Raw genomic sequence first — 18733 nt, 5'->3', positions numbered from 1 at the left:
AATAGCCATCACCACAACCAACAACTCATGTGATGAGAAGCAGCAGACAATCATATTTCAGAAATTATACATAACCTGATCATCACCTACACTTTCACCATTTTGAATGGTGAACAATCAAATGTCTTATTTTTAATTTATTTTTTTCACAGCAGAAGCAAAGCACTGACAACAAAGAAAACAGGTAACATTAAGGTACAGATGCTGGGTTTTTTTCCTTTTTTTTTTTACCTCCCTCAGTCAAAACCCAGTAATACTTCCAAATTAAGATAAACTACAAGTACTTCAAATTTCCAACAGAGCTATTCTGCAGGGGGCAAACAGCAAATTATTTTTAAACCCTTTCATTTTAGTATGACATTTTACAGAATGCATTCATTGTCCCTGTCAATATATGTTGCTCATTTACTAATGTCTTCTCCTACTCTTTGCTCACCTTTCCACAGTGGAATTCTTTCCTACTGAGCTGATAACTTTCTTTCCAGGTTTATAGCGATGCATTTTCTTCTCAGATAGGCATACAAGTCAGCAGCCTGATGACATACTCAACTTACCATCAGCCCCAGGAACAATAAACCTACTACTCTAGTGCACTAGTATATTACCTTCAAGGCGACATGCATTCTCTCAAGATTGCTTCGGAATTTCCCCACCCAATCATTTTAAACAAATTATAGATGCCTGGAGCAGCTATCTGCAGGCAGCATATACATGACTAGCTCAACCTCCATCAAACACTGTTACCTATCAGGCTCAGAAAAATGATACAAGAAAAACAAAGTTTTTAGGCAGTACTGAATTTCACAGAAGGAGGAAGAACACTATGATGTCTTGTTGATGGCCCATGGTGGGGATAAGCTCAGTACCCAAGTAAGCCTTGAGGTAGTACCTTTTATTTGTTTTGACTTATCAGCTCCCCAAGAAGCAGAGCAGAAACCTCACACAATTCCGGTGCCATCAACATGTTAACGGACTTTGCCATTGCCTCTCACCAGTGATGGAACATGAATCACATTTGTTAGACACAAAAATATAAATGTGGTAGTTTAAAGTGCTAGCATAAGTATGCTAAAGGTTTGTTGTTTAACAGGGGGTTTTTTAAATCTATCTACTCAAGTCATCCACAGTCCCATTTGTACATATTTCAGCCTTAATGTACGTAATGCTTTTTAACGTATTCTATGTTGCTATTTTTCACTACTTCTGCTAACAGCAAATTTTACATATTTTCACTTTCAAGCATAAAATTTAAAAAATCGCAGTTACAGGCAAAAAGACATTTTTTGTAGCACCTGATACAACAGAAGTATATTAAGAGTGATCCAAATGTAAATAATACAATAATTACTTTTACATGAGAGCAAAATGACAAGTGGCAGGACAAGTGAGAAAGCTAAACTAGAAATAGTTACAGTTACCTTGTATTTCTACTCTCATTTTAAAAGGATTAGTAACTGTTTAAGGTTAAGATTAGTGACAGCCATAACAACAAATTGTCAATATATCTAATTTCACCATGGACTTCTTTTCCATTCGCTCTTGATGAACTATGAACTTAATACTACATTATTATTATTATTATTATTATTAAAAATAATGAGGTGCTCCCATCCTTCACTGCTCACAAGTGTTTAAAACTGTGGTTTTAAACCACAGGAAAGAAGCAAACAAAAACAATCCACGAGGACAAAAGAAAGTCGTAACATACAGTGATGTTTCCTACATTATCTCCATGTGTTAAGCAAAAGACATCTTGAAAACAGGCAACTAATGTATGGCTACTGGGAAGCCAAATAAAGTAGCAGTTCTAGTTTACAGCACACTTGATGAAAACATGGTGTTTTTCTTACATCCTCAGATCTGTAGCCACGTGATTATGAGATTTTTTTCTGTTTACATTTTAGATGGTTTCCAGCCTTTATGGTTGCAAAGAATATTTTATAAAGCAGAGCTCTTAAGATTAAATCCAAATTCTAGCATTTTCAATCCAACTGGTCTTTTGAAAATGGTGAAGGAGTGAGTACAAGGAGTGATCTGTGTCTCCTGAAAACTGTAACAACATATATTCAACGCCTTTCTCTTGGTCTTCATACTCACCTTCTTCCAATGTTCTCAAACTCTATGTCCTGATTAAGGGAAATCTGAACTTTCTCTCCCAGATTAAAATTTGTTTAAGAAAATAAATGGACAAAATTTCAGTATCACTGTATACCCAGCTTCTGAAACTATTACACTGATGTTTATTATTTCAGTTCACCAATATCATGGTAATTTTCACATAATTGCATTACTAGGTATCCAATCCCCTTACTCTCCCCAGTGCCTTTAAAGAGGCCATTATACTCTGCAAAATGTTTTTAATTGGATTTTGAGTTGCAGGATGTTTTTTAAAACCTTATGTTCAGTTCCATAAATATTTTCCAATTATCTCAAAAAAAAAAAAAAGTAAAAATTCTGAATACAGAAAAATCATGAAGATGAAGGCAGTAAAACTTTCAAAATCTCATTATTTTAGTTCTTTCTATCCATACCAGCATGGGTATTTAACCAAAAAAGTGTCTCTGAAATTCTCAAATTTTATCAGATATATTTCTGGTGACTCTACAAGGAAAAGCAGCTGGAAAAAGCCTTGAAATTGTACATTCCAATTAAAAATAGTACAGTCCAGATCATTGTATGGTTTGCCAAAGAGATAAATTACAAAGAATCCTTTACTTCCAGTTAGACAACCTATTTTTGAAAGAAGTTTCAGTGGTAGTCACAGACTTTTACCTTTTAACCACAGTAAGGATCATCTGCTTCAACACTGAACCAAACAAAATAGCTTGAGCAGATCTAATATTCAGGTTTTCTTTAACCTGAATTTAGGTCAAAAAACCTGCACAGGATAGCAATAAAAAAGAAGTTTCCTTAGTACAACAGCATTGATTTTATGGAGTGTTTTTAAATTTTTCACTCATGTTAAGTAGCTTAGTCAGTTACATCCTGTGATCAAAAAAAGCAAAGTGGTTGTCAGTCTTCTCTGGCTACAGAGAGCAACCCAAAACAAGAAAGACAATGCATGAAAAAAGAAAAAAATCACTTTTCTTTATCAGCTTTAGCTATTACCTTTTAAATATTTTATGGTTAAAGCAATATTGTAAGGGCTCATCCGCAACATATTTCCCATAAAATATTCACCTCTGAATCATTTATGAAGACGTACAAGTATTTGATCAGGAAAATGCTTTTTTCCTATTTCTCCATGATTAAAAAGTCATTTAAACTACACTGTCACTTGTATCAATGGGTTATTAAAACAGTAGTTTTACTGTTTTTTATTCACCAAGCTGACAGCAAGTCCAGTGCAGCTGAAAGATGTAGACTACTGAGCATGCTGTACAGTTTGCTCATACAAAGTACGTCCAATTTCATATTCTTGCAGTGGACCCACTATACAAATATTGCAGCATACTATCTGCACATTTAGGGCAGTCATTCATACAGGATTTCTGGATGTTCAAAACTCCTGGAAAAATGTCCTTAAGCAATAAGAAAGTAGATGACATTAAAGTGACAGAAGGCTTCCTGTTTCAACAATTCAACAATTAACATATGGTATTGCACAAAGACATCGATTAGCATAGCATAGCTGACAAGTATTTCTACCAAATAGTTTCTAAAGAAGCATAAACTCTTCGTCCTCTTCCATTTCTCAACTCATAATACAGAAGTTCTTCTGTAATACAACTTAATTAATAGTTTCCTCATTGGAGAGTTGGAAGCTAAATTTTTGAAGAGACAAGTGGCAGATTGAGGCTCAAGAGGACTGCAAGAAGCTAAAGTGCTCAAGTATGATCTGAGTCCATGTCAGTGAATAAATCCTAAAAGGAGATGTGAACCTGACAGGAGCAACTCGCTTTCAAATACAGAGCCAGCTCTAGAAATCAGCATGTAAGACTTAACTTTCTCCACATAACTGACAATTTGATTAGATCAGGATATGTTTTGAAAATGCCATACAGTCATACCCAAACAATTTTGAGGCATTACCTCACGTCCAGCAAGGTTGTGAGTTCAAGTTACTCGACTAACCAACCCAAGCTGATTCTGTGCTCCACTCCCTGGCACCTCCACCCCTTGTTCCAGATGCACAGTACAGAAAAACCTCAGTAAATCCATGTCACTTCTGGCAAGACTCAGAGGCTTGAGTTAGCTTTGGAATAATGCAATCACATCCGCATAGCATTGCATCTGAGCTAGAAAATCTTGACTCATGTTTGCTCCCAAAACCAACATGGTTTTATCTGCAGACCGGATACATTACACACTCATTCATAAAAGCAAGCTGACTTGTCTGATAGCAATTCTCACACCAATTGGCTAAACTTACTCCAGTTCAGTGTATTTCTAATAATTTATTAAAACTTTTAACTTTAAGACCTAATTTCATATATTCTCCTAGTTTTCATGAAACTAAACTTTGTGCCTTTCTGTTTATGTGGTGTGAAAATGGAAGAGTGCAGGACTCCTTTATGAAACAGCCTCTGTAGGCCACAAGACTGACTTGGAACTAGACTGCAGAGTTACCAAATTCTGAGCATGTCATATATCATCATTCACATTTTTCCCCACATGAATTAATTTGTATGATATGCCTATGAAGGAAAAATAGGTAGCCCATGTTACAAACAACAAAAAAGCAAAAAAGCAGCAGTAAACATGGGAACTGTAGCACAAAAATATGTACCGCTGATACGTTACAACATACTATTAAATACAGTAATAATTGCAATATAATTAATTTTGTAAAAGCAAGAAACCAATAGTAAATTTTAAATTCCCTAAAAGCTTCCTATTTCTTGGCCATATAAAAAATAATTTAGCGGGAAAGATACAGAAAAAAAAATCAAGCAATTTTCTGTTTTACAGTTTCTCTTGTGTTGTTCTTTTAGCCTTTAATATAACGATGTGCTCATAAAAATAACAATCCTCAGTCTGATTGAGGAATCTGTATACAATCTGAAATTACTTTTTGTTCATTTACAGAACCAGCTATTTCAAGTGTGTTCATGAGAGCTACAAAGTGCGTATCCCCATTTTGTGAGATTATTAACTATACCATTGTCAACACAGTCACACTGATTGTAGTAGTTTCTCTACTTCCTAAATGACTGCATTTACTGAATTCACCTTTACTTAAGTTCTAAAATACTTTCTTTTCAAGATGTTGTGTATCCAAATTGCTTAGTATTTGACCCTTCAGTTAATGATGTAATTTATCAGACATGGTAAGTCAAGCAGTTTGCTTCCATAAAAAGACCCTTGCTTTTTTTTTTTTTCCCCAAGTTGCAACAATTTTCATAAGAATGAAATAGTACAAACAGCAAGTGGTTACAAATCCAAGCATAGTTTGTATTTTCTTTATTGAGAGCTTTATTCTTTTGGATAGAAATAACATTTAATTCTCATTCCATTTTATTAAAATTCTTAGCATTGATTTATCTAATCTTCATAAGCATATGAAGTTTTAAAAATAAAACCGAGTCCTCCTTAATCTGCAATGTTAATAACAGTTATTTAGCAACACCATAAAGCAGTATAGTTAGCCTAAAGGATTTTGTCCAATTACTAATTTATATTATTAGGAAAAAAAAAAATTAACAAAACTTGAAAGGCCATATTTTCTTCCTAATTTTTCAAATATATGATCTAGTTGGAAGTTACACTCATAACATTAAAGTAAGATTTACTCCTCAACAAAAGGAACACTAAACTAGCAATTCAAAAGATGAGACCTCCTTCATTTCTATATTGAGCTCTTACTGTATGTAATGACAATTCATCAAAGATAATGTAGAGACCCAAAACATATTTTTTAAATCCCTCATAATTGAAGGAGTTCAAAGTCCATGACAAAGAATTTTACTTAGGATGGTACTGAAGAAACAGCACTGTATCAACTACTTCAGGATTGTGAAAAATCTTGATTCAAGAAGACAGAGCAAAATATATTTTGTTGCTGTGTATTTCTTAAACTTGTATCACTTGAAAGAAAAAAAATGTTTTACTCATGCAAACTCTTAGGAAATCAGTACAGTACTGCACAATATGCATTTCTATGCACCCATGGTGATGAACCATTATTACGATTTATACTATTATAATCACTTTCTTAAACTGTTTTTCTTTAGATATTCTTACCAAATGTTACTTCTCCATTGCCACTCTTGTCAAATAACTGAAAAGCAACAATGAATATTGCATCTGGAGTACACAAAACAGATTCAAATGCCAAAAATTCTTGATAGGAAATCAACCTACAAAGGAAAATACAGACGTTATAAATATTTCAAAAACAGGATTCACAATACCAATGATATTTTCTGTTTGCTCTTGAAAACTGTATGATCCAATTATTAAGATAAAATTCTAGTATAAAAAAAGACTCCACACTAGAAACTGAAAAAGTATTTGTTACATTTAAGTAGTTACTTAACATTTATGTAACTCAGTTTCTTCCTCTATAAAAGGACTGAACTTTTTATATCCATGAACAACAAAATATAATCAATTCTCAGTGAATACCTACAATTTATTACCTTGTAATTATAAATGTAAGCAGACAGCACTTAAAAATGAAGACAAAAAACCCCATAGATGTTCTACCACCATGAAATTCACAGGGCTGTCATTATATTACTAATTTATATATATATTTCTACAGAGAAAGAAAAGATAGTTTAATGCAAGTATAGGAATATACTATACAATATATGTATTTTCTTAAAACAACATATAACATTCATAAAAAAACAAACAGGTTCAGGGAAAAGTTATACTTTACTATGTCTATAGAAAAAATATTACACTTCAAATATAACATGAAGGAGGGAGGGAGGGAGGGAGGGAGGGAGGGAGGGAGGGAGGGAGGGAGGGAGGGAGGGAGGGAGGGAGGGAGGGAGGGAGGGAGACAAACTATAAGAATGTTTGGACATAAGGACAGTTAGACAGGACCAAGGCAGGGAAGGATTTGAGTTGAACGGCAAATCACAAGATTCTGAGCTGCATATGCAAGACAGTCACCATGCAGAAAAATGCAACTCAGGATGCATTAGAAAAGCCGTTTCTGTGCGAGATAAGGAAGCAGCAGTATCCTCAGATAGGGTTCCCACATCTCTGGAACGCTGTGTAGAAATCCAAGTCCTTGTGTTCAACACATATAAACTCAGACTTGAACATATGCACAGTTAACTTATTAGGATAATCATAAATAACTTTTCTAGAGGAACTCAGATTATTTTGACTAACAAAAAAAACATTTAGAAAGGATCCTAATGCTGTATGTATGAACAGCTGCAGAAAGTTTTTCTGTGAACAAGAGTGAATGGTTTTAAACTGCAACAGGGGAGGTTTAGACTGGACATTAGGAAAAAATTTTCACAGAAAGAGTGGTCAGACAGTGGAATAGGCTGCCCAGGGAGGTGGTGGAGTCACCATCCCTGGATGTGTTTAAGGGTCATTTAGATGAGATGCTGGGGGATATGGTGTAGGGGAGAACTTTGTAGAGTAGGGCTGATGGTTGGACTCAATGATCCAAAGGGTCTTTTCCAACCTGAATGATTCTGTGATTCTATGATTCTAAGATAAGCCCTAAGCCAGGAGAAGATAAAGGATAGTGTTGGCACAAGAACAAAATCACATATGCATAAAGATATTTAGAGCAGGCATATACTGTGGGCTTTCCAGAATACTGCAAACAAAAGCCTTAGGCTTTACTGTGAGCTTTCCAGAATACTGCAAACAAAAGCCTTAGGCTTTACTGTGAGCTTTCCAGAATACTGCAAACAAAAGCCTTAGGCTTTAACAGCGAACTTGGGTTTATTAAAACTACTGTGTGTTTTCACCCTTGTAAAAATAGAGGACTTAGCTTGATGACTTAGAATATTCCATCCAGTTACAAGTTCCTGAGCTCAGTTTATAAAATAACATGATGGGGTATCTATTTTAGCATAAAATAAATTAACAATGGGAATAAGAATTTTAATTACATTTTTTAATTAAACAAAAAAATTACTATTTCAGTAGATGCTGTTAAAACATAGAATATCACTGTAGATGGTACATTTTTGTAAAAAATGTACATAACTGATCTGAATTTAATACTCTTCACAGATCATAAGCTCACTGTGATTACTTCACACATATACTGCTTACTGCTAAAGAGCCAAGTATAAATTCTGTTCCCTACAGGAAAAAAAACCCACAACAAAAACAAATCAAGCCACACTATTCATTAGTTTATCTTGTCTCTCTCTGTCAAAGTATACATAAAGCAGAACTGAGATACTTTAAACAAGGTTACATATGTTAACATTCTTGCATATATGCATTATACAGAAAATACAGAAAAAGATGTGATTTTGAAAGGAATTAAGATATGGGAAATACAGAACTATGATATTAATTTGTCACACTTTAGCCACAAAAATCAGAGAAGTGACAATGGTTCTTCAGATGCAAAGTCAATTTCATTCAAAGGATGATCTTGTTAAATAAGGATTTAGTATCAGAGAAACAGAATATCCTTTAAAATAATTGTAAATACTATAATTTCAAAATATACCTCACATACAAGCATAAACCTGACACACAAATAAATTCCTAACCAGGAATTCCTAACCACTGACAGAATCAAGTGACGATCTCTGTAGAATGCATTTGAGGAAGCCTGAAAGAAGCTGTCTTCTCACTTTAATAGTGCCTACAGCAGAAGGAGATAGACACATTCAATTTCCTTTACATATATTCAACTGGAAATGACTAAGAGCAGGGATATCCCCTGTGATCCTCCATTATCCATTAGGGTGGAGATAACAGGAGCTGGATTAAATGGAATGATGAAGCTTCCCACCCAATCGCTACTCAAGTATCATTCAGTGAACCCACTGTATTACAGAGTCCGTAACAATATCAAATCACTCACCTTTCATTTTATCTGTAACATTTTTTAAAATTTCCTCTCATTTCTTCTGTACTGTTACCCTTCAAAAGCACACAAAGTAAGCCATGTGTTTACAATTCTCTCTTCCTTTTTTTCCTACTACAACTCCTTTCTCTTTTTTCCCCCACACAACATAGCTTTTAGACATTATGTATAGCTCTGCCATGATTCTCCATACATAACTCTTTCTTCAGGACTTAGCTTAAGAACACATTTCCAAATTTTAAGAACAATATGCTGATAAAAAGAGTACCCAGAAACAAGCAATTACAATGAAGGAAACTGAATGACAACCGTGAAATTTTGAAGGTCTGAAGAGAAGAAAATCTTTGCTTTTAAAACTGCAATACCTACTAATGTTAATTGACTCATATAACTGGGAAGCTGGTTTTGGTGTGCTTATGTAAGTACATTATTCAGAGAGGATATTTATCCTAATTTCAAAACTAATGCCTGCAGTCTGAAGACAAAGGAATGCTTACAGCATCTGTGAAACCCCATTGTATTAAACAGATAGCAGACAAGGCAGTTTAGGCCAAATTCTAATTTAGAGTTTATCGCATAATTTCTCAGAACATTTGTAACAATGAGGAATAAACACTTTGAAAGTGAACAGTCATCTGTTTTAAGAGCTACCTTACAGAGTTCCACTAAAGCAAACCAGTCTTGTACGGTAGTAATGGAAGAAGGCAATAGTACTCCAGAAGAGTTAAGTAAAGATGAAATTACCATCAGAAAAAAAGTAGAAAACAATTTTTTTTAAACATATGCCTACAGATAGCCAGTTACAAAATGTGCTTTTTTTTTTCTAAAGTGCCAGACTTAAACCTAAATGAAATTTTAAAAATATTAACAAAGAAAAGTTACCAAGAACATTTTGAATATTTATTTGAAGGGGAAGCAAGGCTAAGAGGATATGATGGCAGATATGGGAATGAAATTTCCTAACAGAACCCAAAGCTTCTCAATGACTTGCTGTGTGATGTCATTGGGCTGTCATTTAATTTACAAATGTATGTGTGCAATAGGACTACTGATACTTCCTTGGACTTCATAAAGTAGCTTTAAGTCCTTGGAAAGATGCAATACATTCCAGAACTCAGTTGAAGATAACAATAATTACTCATGCTACAGATTAAACTCTCTGTGCAGATGATACAGGTATTACAGTCTGGATTTTGATACATTACAGCACACTACAAATGGAAGAAAGCGCATGTAAAAATAAATGATGATGGGGTATAAAAAATTCTTCACATGAAATACAGATTAGAGATAAATACAGATTAAAACATTTAGGAAGATAAGTTTCAAAGAAGTATTCAGACAGACAAAACATTTTGCACTGCAGACCATATGGTAGTAACTCCCATTCCCACTGTTCCCATACAGAAGTAAATAAAGCACACTTACCCATATTTGATTATCTCACTTCAAATATTACCCAGATTAAAAACAAACAAAATAACAAAAACTTATATTCACAGGGAAAGCAACAAAAAAGTGATATCTCAATGTAAAGTTCAGTTGTAGCAATAAAACAAATTATTGATTTCTTACTGTTAGAAAGATCCTTTTATAAGACATTTTCTGAAGAAATGTGCACCATAAAAGATAACCAACAGCTTCCAGAGAAACAAGATACTCAACGTCTTGGTTTACTAGTCATCAATTAGACTATTATTTCAACAGATACATACAAAATAGCCTTTTCAATCCATAACAATTTAACAAACTGCAGCCAGGGACTGCAAAGAGAGGGACAGGTTATTTGGATTTATCAAATGTATGTATGTATCAAATGTATTATCAAAATGCTGCAGCTTTATTTAAAAAAAATCATGTAACGTTACATCAAACAGGAGATCTGACATTTGTCACTTAGTGTCAAATGTACACAGCATATACCATCTCATTTGTAAAGCACAGATACTGTGCAAGCTGCTCAGGAGGCTATGCAAACTAATAAAATATTCTAAAGCAGAAAACAGGAAAACAAAAACATTTAAGTGACGCCAAAGGTCAGATTTAGACTCACAAATCCAAGGAAGTTAAGGGGCTTTCAATTTAATCAAAATTACATCTATATATTTACAAACATATGATATACTGTTTTAACAGCAACTTTCTCTCTCTTTACAAAATACACACTTCTGCATTCTTGACCTGTTCTCTGACCCATTTTAATCTTCTCACTTTACTTTAATAATGTCCATGCTTCCTCCTACAATCCAAGGCCAAAACTAGCAGCCTACATACAGCAAGAGAAGACTTCTTTGAAGACAACTGAGTTAGAAGGTACTACCTCAGCAGAGTGGACATTCTGTATTTTAGTTCAGAGAACTGGCTAAAAGCAAGCAATATCACATGTAAGCAGAGCTGGAAAACCTTTATGTGGTGACCTTATCTTGATTAGGCAAACACCACCTTCCTTCATAGAATCATTAGTGTCTTCCTTTCCTTATATCCAGCACTTTAAAAAGACCTCAATGGTTTGATTTGAATTGCACACTACAGAAATAAGAAAGCCTTCCATATTTCCACGTTTAATTACAGCTACTAAAGATTCTACATAGTATCTAATCATGGAGGTGAGTATACAGACAAGAACTTTTCCAAGGCAATCATACTGCATTAAACTTATTCGCAGTTCAATTTCTGCATTTGTATTAATTGTTAAAACCCTGTTAAAATAAATTTTAATTTTAAAAATACATGTTAAACACCGTATTTTTTCCTAATTTCCACAAATTATAGTCTATTTTACTTGAGAAAAAACTTATCATCTAAATAAGCTTAAAGTGTAATAAAATCAATCATGTATTTCAGAAGATGATCAGACTCATTCACTCACACATTTACTAATGCATTACAAGCTTCTAATGGAAAGCAAAATTCTCACCCATCCTTAGTTTGATCTGCCACTCCAGCCAACAGCTGCACTGTTTTAGGATTGTAACGCGGATCTGTATAAAGTCCTAGATATTTTTGTACAAAATCTTCTGGGGTCATGTAATGCTCACCATCTTTCTCAACACTGGCATACTAGAGTAAAAATAAAAAACAAAAGCAAACAAACAAAAATGAATCCATTTAGATGCTAATTATCGGTGATTACCAAACTAGTACCTTTACTGAATATCACTCAAAATGGTGCACAACTGTCTGCACGTAACTGCTCTGAAATTAAAGGGCTTGATTAAACTAATAGCATTACTATACTAGTTGCATACCACCAACAATCAGATTATCCCTGTAGAACAGATTATTCACATAATGACCAATATCTTCTAATAAAAAGACAATTACATATTTTCAGAAACTGTCACGTAATTGCATAAATTTATAAAAATTACAGCCATGCCGTAGCTTTCCATTTGCAGCTACACTACGAAAGCACAGTACATGTATTTTCTTACAATTTCTAGTAGCAAATATCTTCTGAATAATTGTTCCTGATCATTATTATAATTAGTTTGGAATACATATTATTTATTTTCTCTTTTAGTGAGAAATAAATTTTCTGATTAATTTTTCTCCTGAAACTAGTGGTTCTGGCGTTTTTCATTTAAGTAAAAAATCACACACGGACAAAAAGGATTTGAGTCAACTGAAATGTTTTAATTTGGTTTTGATTTTAAATTTTATTAACAATAAATTTTCAAATAAAAACCACAGGCAAATTTTAAATTATAATTTAAATATTAATAAAACTAACTAAAAATAAAATACTACTTGTACACCAAGACAACCATCAGATGTCTGTATCAGTATTCTTACTGATCACTTTTCTGTTTCAAATCATTAATCACTGGTTATCTACAGGTCAACTTTAAACGAAAAGTGAACTTTTTAGCATAAAGTAAATTCCATACTCCCAGCTGTCCAGTTACACTGGGTAATACCAATCTTCAACTAAAAACATGAGGAGACAGGACGAGAAAGCATTACAAGTGATGAATAAAAGGGAACTGTATTATGGAAGTTCATATCCCTCAGATCTTGTTTCAAGATGGCAGTATAGTTGCAGGGAAAACATCTTGTGGTTTATTTATGACATAACAGTAATCTTAGAAATAAAACCTAAGTTTTCAGATTGCAAAGTTAAACTACGTTTGCATCCTGGAACACAGGAAAGTAGCTCTCCAAAGATTTCTAGTTCCCTAAACTACTGTGACCCAATCCAGTTTGATGACTGAGTTTGTTTCTCAGCATTTTTGCTCACAAAACGTGTAAGCAAGCTCATTTCATAGTTTAAAATCCACCTCTCCTGTCCACTTTCTACTGTACAGTCCACTTGTACATACGATGATTTAAATGCAGACCTTCAAACATATATATAGCGCTGTGTTCATTCTGAGAATGGGAAGTTACAAAACTACACAGCTGTTTCATTAGAATTTTGATTTTCCTTTTAAAAAATATAATTCGCCTTTCTAGGTTCTAGTCATTAAAAGATGACTACATAAGCATTCTCTGCAGAAAAAGAAATGGCAATACCCCCGAAGACCTACAGCACAGCATCTATCCTAAGGAACCCAAACTTCAATTAATGGCCTTATCTGTAATTTGTAACTTTTCCACTATATACTGCAGTATCTTGGTTCAGTTGGCACAGCTTTATGTGAAAGAGTAACAAAATGGGCCCTTACTCTGCCAGGGACCCACAAGAATTACAATATTAACAATTAGACCTACACACAATACCTGTTAAGGTGTAGTGCTCCATTACCATAAAGGGGGTCAGTCACATGTCTCATGCTTGTTTCAGCTGTATGCAACCCAGCCAACTCAGTCAGAACACTATTTCAGTGTAAAGGAGCTTGCATCAGCATCAATGCCTGCTTAAGCATCTCCTGTACCTCTTCCACAATATGAGCCCCTCACACCACCTCATCACCTCTCCCTCTTCCACCCTATAGGTGCAATGACAGCTGTTCGCAAGACTGCACTGTAAACCAGATTACTAAACTAGCGCAGAATTAAAAGAGATATTTTCCACAAAAATAGGAACACAAAGCAGTGGACAGCAATCCTTTAATTCAGCACTGCTGCTGACACAACAATGTAATAAAACTGTGGCTTCACTGAATCAACTCAGAAAGGTTCTCTTCTCAGTCATATACACAAGTGACAAAAAATGCACAATTCTGCTGTAAGACATGCAATCCAAAGAAAGTTTTATGTATGAAGGACCATCAGACATGCAGAGTATTGAGCACAGCTTCAAGAATAACAGAATTCAACTCTATGACAGTAGAGTGCATATCAAAGGCAGTCAAAACCTAAACACAATCATCTTTTTCTCTTCAGACACCAATTTATTTGAGTTTATTACATATATTGAATTGTTTTGCCATAAGAACTGTGGGAAGTTTTGTTAAAAAATTTTGAGACAAAAATAATTAACTGACAGGTACACTGAGCTTCATATGAGAAGGTCATGGTATTTTGAAAGAGTTTGGCAGCAAGCCAATAAATTAAGGGCTGACAAAGTAACTAGGCTGTTCCCTTTCGGCATTTACATTTGTCCTCAAGTTATCTTTTCACCATACAACTTTTGAATAAGAATCTTTTAGCACAAAATAGGCAATTGTAAATTACATCTTAATGTGCATATAAAACATAACACATCAATTAAATCTGTATTTTCCTCAGTCTTGAATCATATTACTTTACAACACAAAATTCTTACATTTATAGACTGTCTCAGGTAAGCACTTGATGAATTTGCATGAGACATGTTTTAAACATCATCTCATAACATGAACATACAAAACCCCTACTCTAGTTGTACAATACAGCACTAGGTACTGCCACGCTGTGTGAAACAATGCATTGTATGAAAAATAGGTTAGTTTTCAATTTAAAGGGGTTTTCTATCCCAATGATTTTATCTGGGCAGAGGAGAAATAAGTTCCAAAACAAAAGAGACCTCTGAGTACTCTTAACATTTTCTTTTTAATTAAGCTAAGCTATAAGGCAGGCAGGCTGTTTCCTGTATTAAAATTGGAAATTTGTTTTTGTTTCTCTCCCCACCTTGCTGGAATGGGTTCCACTTGCATTCAGCAGGCAGGGAATAATTCAACTATATTCCCCAACAGCTGACTGTGTCTTGCCTAAGAAAAATGAATGAAGGCTCACTAAGAAATCTGTTAATGGTTGTTTTACGTAACTCTTTTATCACACCTGAGAGGTAACTTATTTGATTGTGCACAAACATGAAACTTCAATGCCTGCATTTCATAGTTACAGGGTTGCATAGAAATAATAGCACCTTTTTTTAATACAAGTCAAATTTAAGATTTGTAGCAGTTTAAAATAATAAAAAGAAATATATAGCAAGCTTCAGAAATTCTAAGAGAAAGGTATGTATCAAGCATCCATTAAGATACAACTTAAACTGGATGGACAAAGGGCATGTACCACATTAGAGGATATGCGTGAACAGAAGGAAATTTAAGCACACTCTCTATGGATAAGGTGGATGACGAAGAGGCCTAGAGTTCACATCTCCCCTTCCGCCCATTTCCAAGGGAAGCCAAATTTAGGAAGGAATGCACGACCTTTAGCTGAAGCTCACAGAACAGGCCAGCACTCTCAGCAAAGAGAGTATCTGACCCCTGATGTGTGCAACACTAGCAGTATTTCATAACAAGGCTCTCTACAACTTAAGTCTTGGAAAGAGTGGGTTCTCTTTTGATTTTTTTTAAAGTTTGCAACTAGGTTTGCTTGCTACCTATCGAACAAAAAACACAATTTCAAACTCAATTCTAGTCAAACATAATCCAACAGAAATATAAACTCTCTTTCTATGACAACAGGTGTCTGTGTTGTTTCTCTTTTTTTACTGCAAATCTCAGCTACTCAACTGGACAGCTTTCATATTTTTCATTCCTCAGAGCATGAAACAATCCACAACTTAATATGAATGTTTCTTTGAAGATTGCAAGACAGACATGGAGAAGACCAAAAAGCTGTTTTAAAACCAGACTGTCTGCTTTTTAGGTCAATAAAACATGTATTATCAGAGAGACAATTTCAAGATCCAGTTGTGCAATGTTGTTGTTCTCCACTTTTCCCTGTATGAACAAAATCAAGGACTTCAAACAATTACTTATTTCCAGAAGCAAGCACTTCTACTGACTGGAAGCCAAGAATCACAAAAAGTCCACATTTCCAAGTTGAGTAGAGTATTTTGACACCGTATTTCACTTCTTTGCAATCAAACATGCAGAAGTATCTCGCAAAAAGTTGGAAAAGACCTGTGTGATGTTCTAGAACCACACATTTTTATATTGTATTAATATATACCTAAAAAATCATATTTCTACGTTGCTTATTTTATTAACATACTCTACTGTATTCCTTATCTGCAAAAGCTAAATGTCAGGTCAGCAGTAAATGTACCTGTGATGGAAGATCTTTTACTAGAAACTAAATGCTGGGCCTTCACGGTTTGGTTCCAACATTCTAAGCACTCCAGAAATGTTACCAGTGTAATCCAGTATGCAAGAGCAAAAATCCACAAAAATTATGTTTGGAATATAACTTCTCTCTCTCAGGCAAAAATGGCTCTCTGTCTACTTATCATATGTGGAAACTGTTAGATAATATGGCAGGACCAAAAGATAGATGTCAAAGATGAAATAATAGATTCTATTTTTTACAATATTAGCTCTAAGACTTGATTTTGTATTCTTTCCTTTTTCACAGAGGAAAGCTTCCTGAATATCCTGTGTAATACCTGATATAAAGAGAGAAGAAAAAGGGTATTTTAGTGATTTTGGAGATACCAGCGGCCTAAACTATGGACCTAAAACATAGTTGTTGTTTTTCTTATTCCATCTGCCTGATTCAAAGCTTATTATCAAAGTTTTAGGATTGACTGGATTTTCCTTTCAGATCGTGCTTCAATGTAACTAAGGGAAATGAGAAAGCTTCATGCTGTTATTTATACGTGTTAATTCTAAGGCCCTGCACACAATAATATTATGAAATACATCAATCTTGAGAAATTAATTTTAAGTTCTAAAAACACTGCCAGTCATCCATCCATTTGTAAGAGGATACATATAAACCTCAAGGACAAAACACACAGCCATTGAAGAAGAGTTTTTCAGAATCTTATGAAAGTGTATTTAAAAAATAACAGTACTTAGTTGTGGCTATAATAATTTGCTTTGTAGGAAATTAGAAAATACTTCAGAAAATCACTTAAGATTATCATTGAGAAATGGTTAATCACGATTTGTGTCAGAAGCCGTTTTCCCCCAATGCCTGATGGCCCTTCCAACATAATGTGCCTGCAAAGTGAACTTTTAAGCGTCCCACAAGCACAACACGCGTATGATGCCGTGGCAGACTGCAGAAAGGGCAAAAAACAAAAGTCTGTCAATCAAACAATATTAGACAGATCTTTTTTACCTGCAAAAAAATATTTCGTAGTTCAGTGGGATCCGCTCTTTTGGTTGATTGCACCTGTGAACACAAGCACGTTAACGCCTCGCTGGCCGGGCTACTGACAGAGCGCGGGTTAAGAGCCGTCGCGCGCGCTGATAAGGGCAGCAGTAGCAGGACCCTTATCAGGGCGACCTCAAACATGACCCGCGGGCTGACCGCGGGACGCCGGTGACAGCTGTCAGACTCGGGGCTGCCCGGAGGAGCCGCGGCCCCACGCCGCGCCGGCCGCTACCGCCCGCGCCCGCCGGGTACCGACCCCGCGCCTGCCGGGCCCCGCCCGCCCCGGGGCGCCCCGCGCCCGCAGGGCCCTCGGCCCGCGCCCCCACAGCCTGGCCGCTTCACCTCAGGAGGCGGAGGCAGGGCAGGCTGCGCTGCCCCTTCCCCGGGGCCGCCGCGCCATCACCGCCCCCGCCGGCGGCTTCCCCTGGCCCCCCGCGGGGCTCCCGCAGCGGCGGCTGCCTCCTCCCGCCGCCCGTCTCCCCCCACCCCCCCCCGGGCCTCCTCGCGCGGGCAGGCGGGGGGGGGGGGGGGGTCCGCCCGTCCCCTCCTGCGACAAGCGACGGAGGGGGAGAGTCACCTTGACCGCCATGCTGCGCCCGGCGAGAAGGAGGAGGAGCCGCCCGCCGCTACCCACCCGCCGCGCCGCCGCAACAGCCGCCGCCTCGGCGCAGCGCTGTGGTAATGAGCGCCCTGCCCTGCCCTGCCCCGCCCGGCGCGGCGCGGGCCGCTCCCCTCGGCGGGCTCCCCTCAGCGCGGCGCGCGCCGCAGGGCTCAGGTCGAGGCGACCGGCGCGCGGCCCAGGGTACCAGCCGTGGCCCTTCCTCCGCTCCCGGCCGGGGCCCTCGGCGGGCGCCCAGCGCAGGGGTGGCGTCGCTACCCCCTCGCCCCCGCGTCAGCCGCCACACGGACCCACGGCGGGCGGTGCTGGTGACCCGCATTAGAGCGGTTTGGACGGCGTGTCACCCGCGCCACCGACGGCACCAGGAGCGCGGCTGGGCGTCCTTGCTGGGGGCCGCTGGTGGCACCTCCAGGGCACAAAACAACTTTCTTAAATGCTGCTGAAACTCATTTCTGGTTTAAGAGTTGAAGCCGTTCCCTTGAGGGACAGGAAGGCTGTACCTGTCGATAGCAAGTGCTTGAAACTGTTTATAGACTGATAACTCTGGCACGATGGCTGCGAAGTGGTAGTAGCCCTGTATTTCAAACAAAGAAACAAGCACAAAGTAATTGTGTCTGGAATACAGTGGCTTCTGGCAGGCTCTCATAATACTTTAGCAGTAGAGCACG

General features: G+C 36.9%; 1 protein-coding gene across 1 annotated transcript in view; it reads right to left on the bottom strand.

Annotated features, from left to right (window-relative positions):
* The window catches only part of SLC25A12 (solute carrier family 25 member 12), a 50750-nt gene extending 32668 nt beyond the window's left edge, over positions 1 to 18082 (bottom strand). Inside the window, exons 1-4 of the mRNA XM_074873220.1 lie at positions 18024 to 18082; positions 17411 to 17464; positions 11886 to 12028; positions 6184 to 6299 (exon numbers count right to left, since the gene is read on the bottom strand). Of these exons, the coding sequence (XP_074729321.1) occupies positions 6184 to 6299; positions 11886 to 12028; positions 17411 to 17464; positions 18024 to 18035 (325 nt within the window). The 5' untranslated portion in view covers positions 18036 to 18082. The remainder of the gene's footprint in view (positions 1 to 6183; positions 6300 to 11885; positions 12029 to 17410; positions 17465 to 18023) is intronic.
* Positions 18083 to 18733: the final 651 nt, after the last annotated feature.

This window comes from Strix uralensis, chromosome 6, assembly GCF_047716275.1.
Source record: "Strix uralensis isolate ZFMK-TIS-50842 chromosome 6, bStrUra1, whole genome shotgun sequence".
In the NCBI taxonomy this organism is placed as follows: domain Eukaryota; kingdom Metazoa; phylum Chordata; class Aves; order Strigiformes; family Strigidae; genus Strix; species Strix uralensis.
The sequence above is the reverse complement of the archived record's forward strand: the minus strand, read 5'-3'. Positions and strand labels throughout refer to the sequence as shown.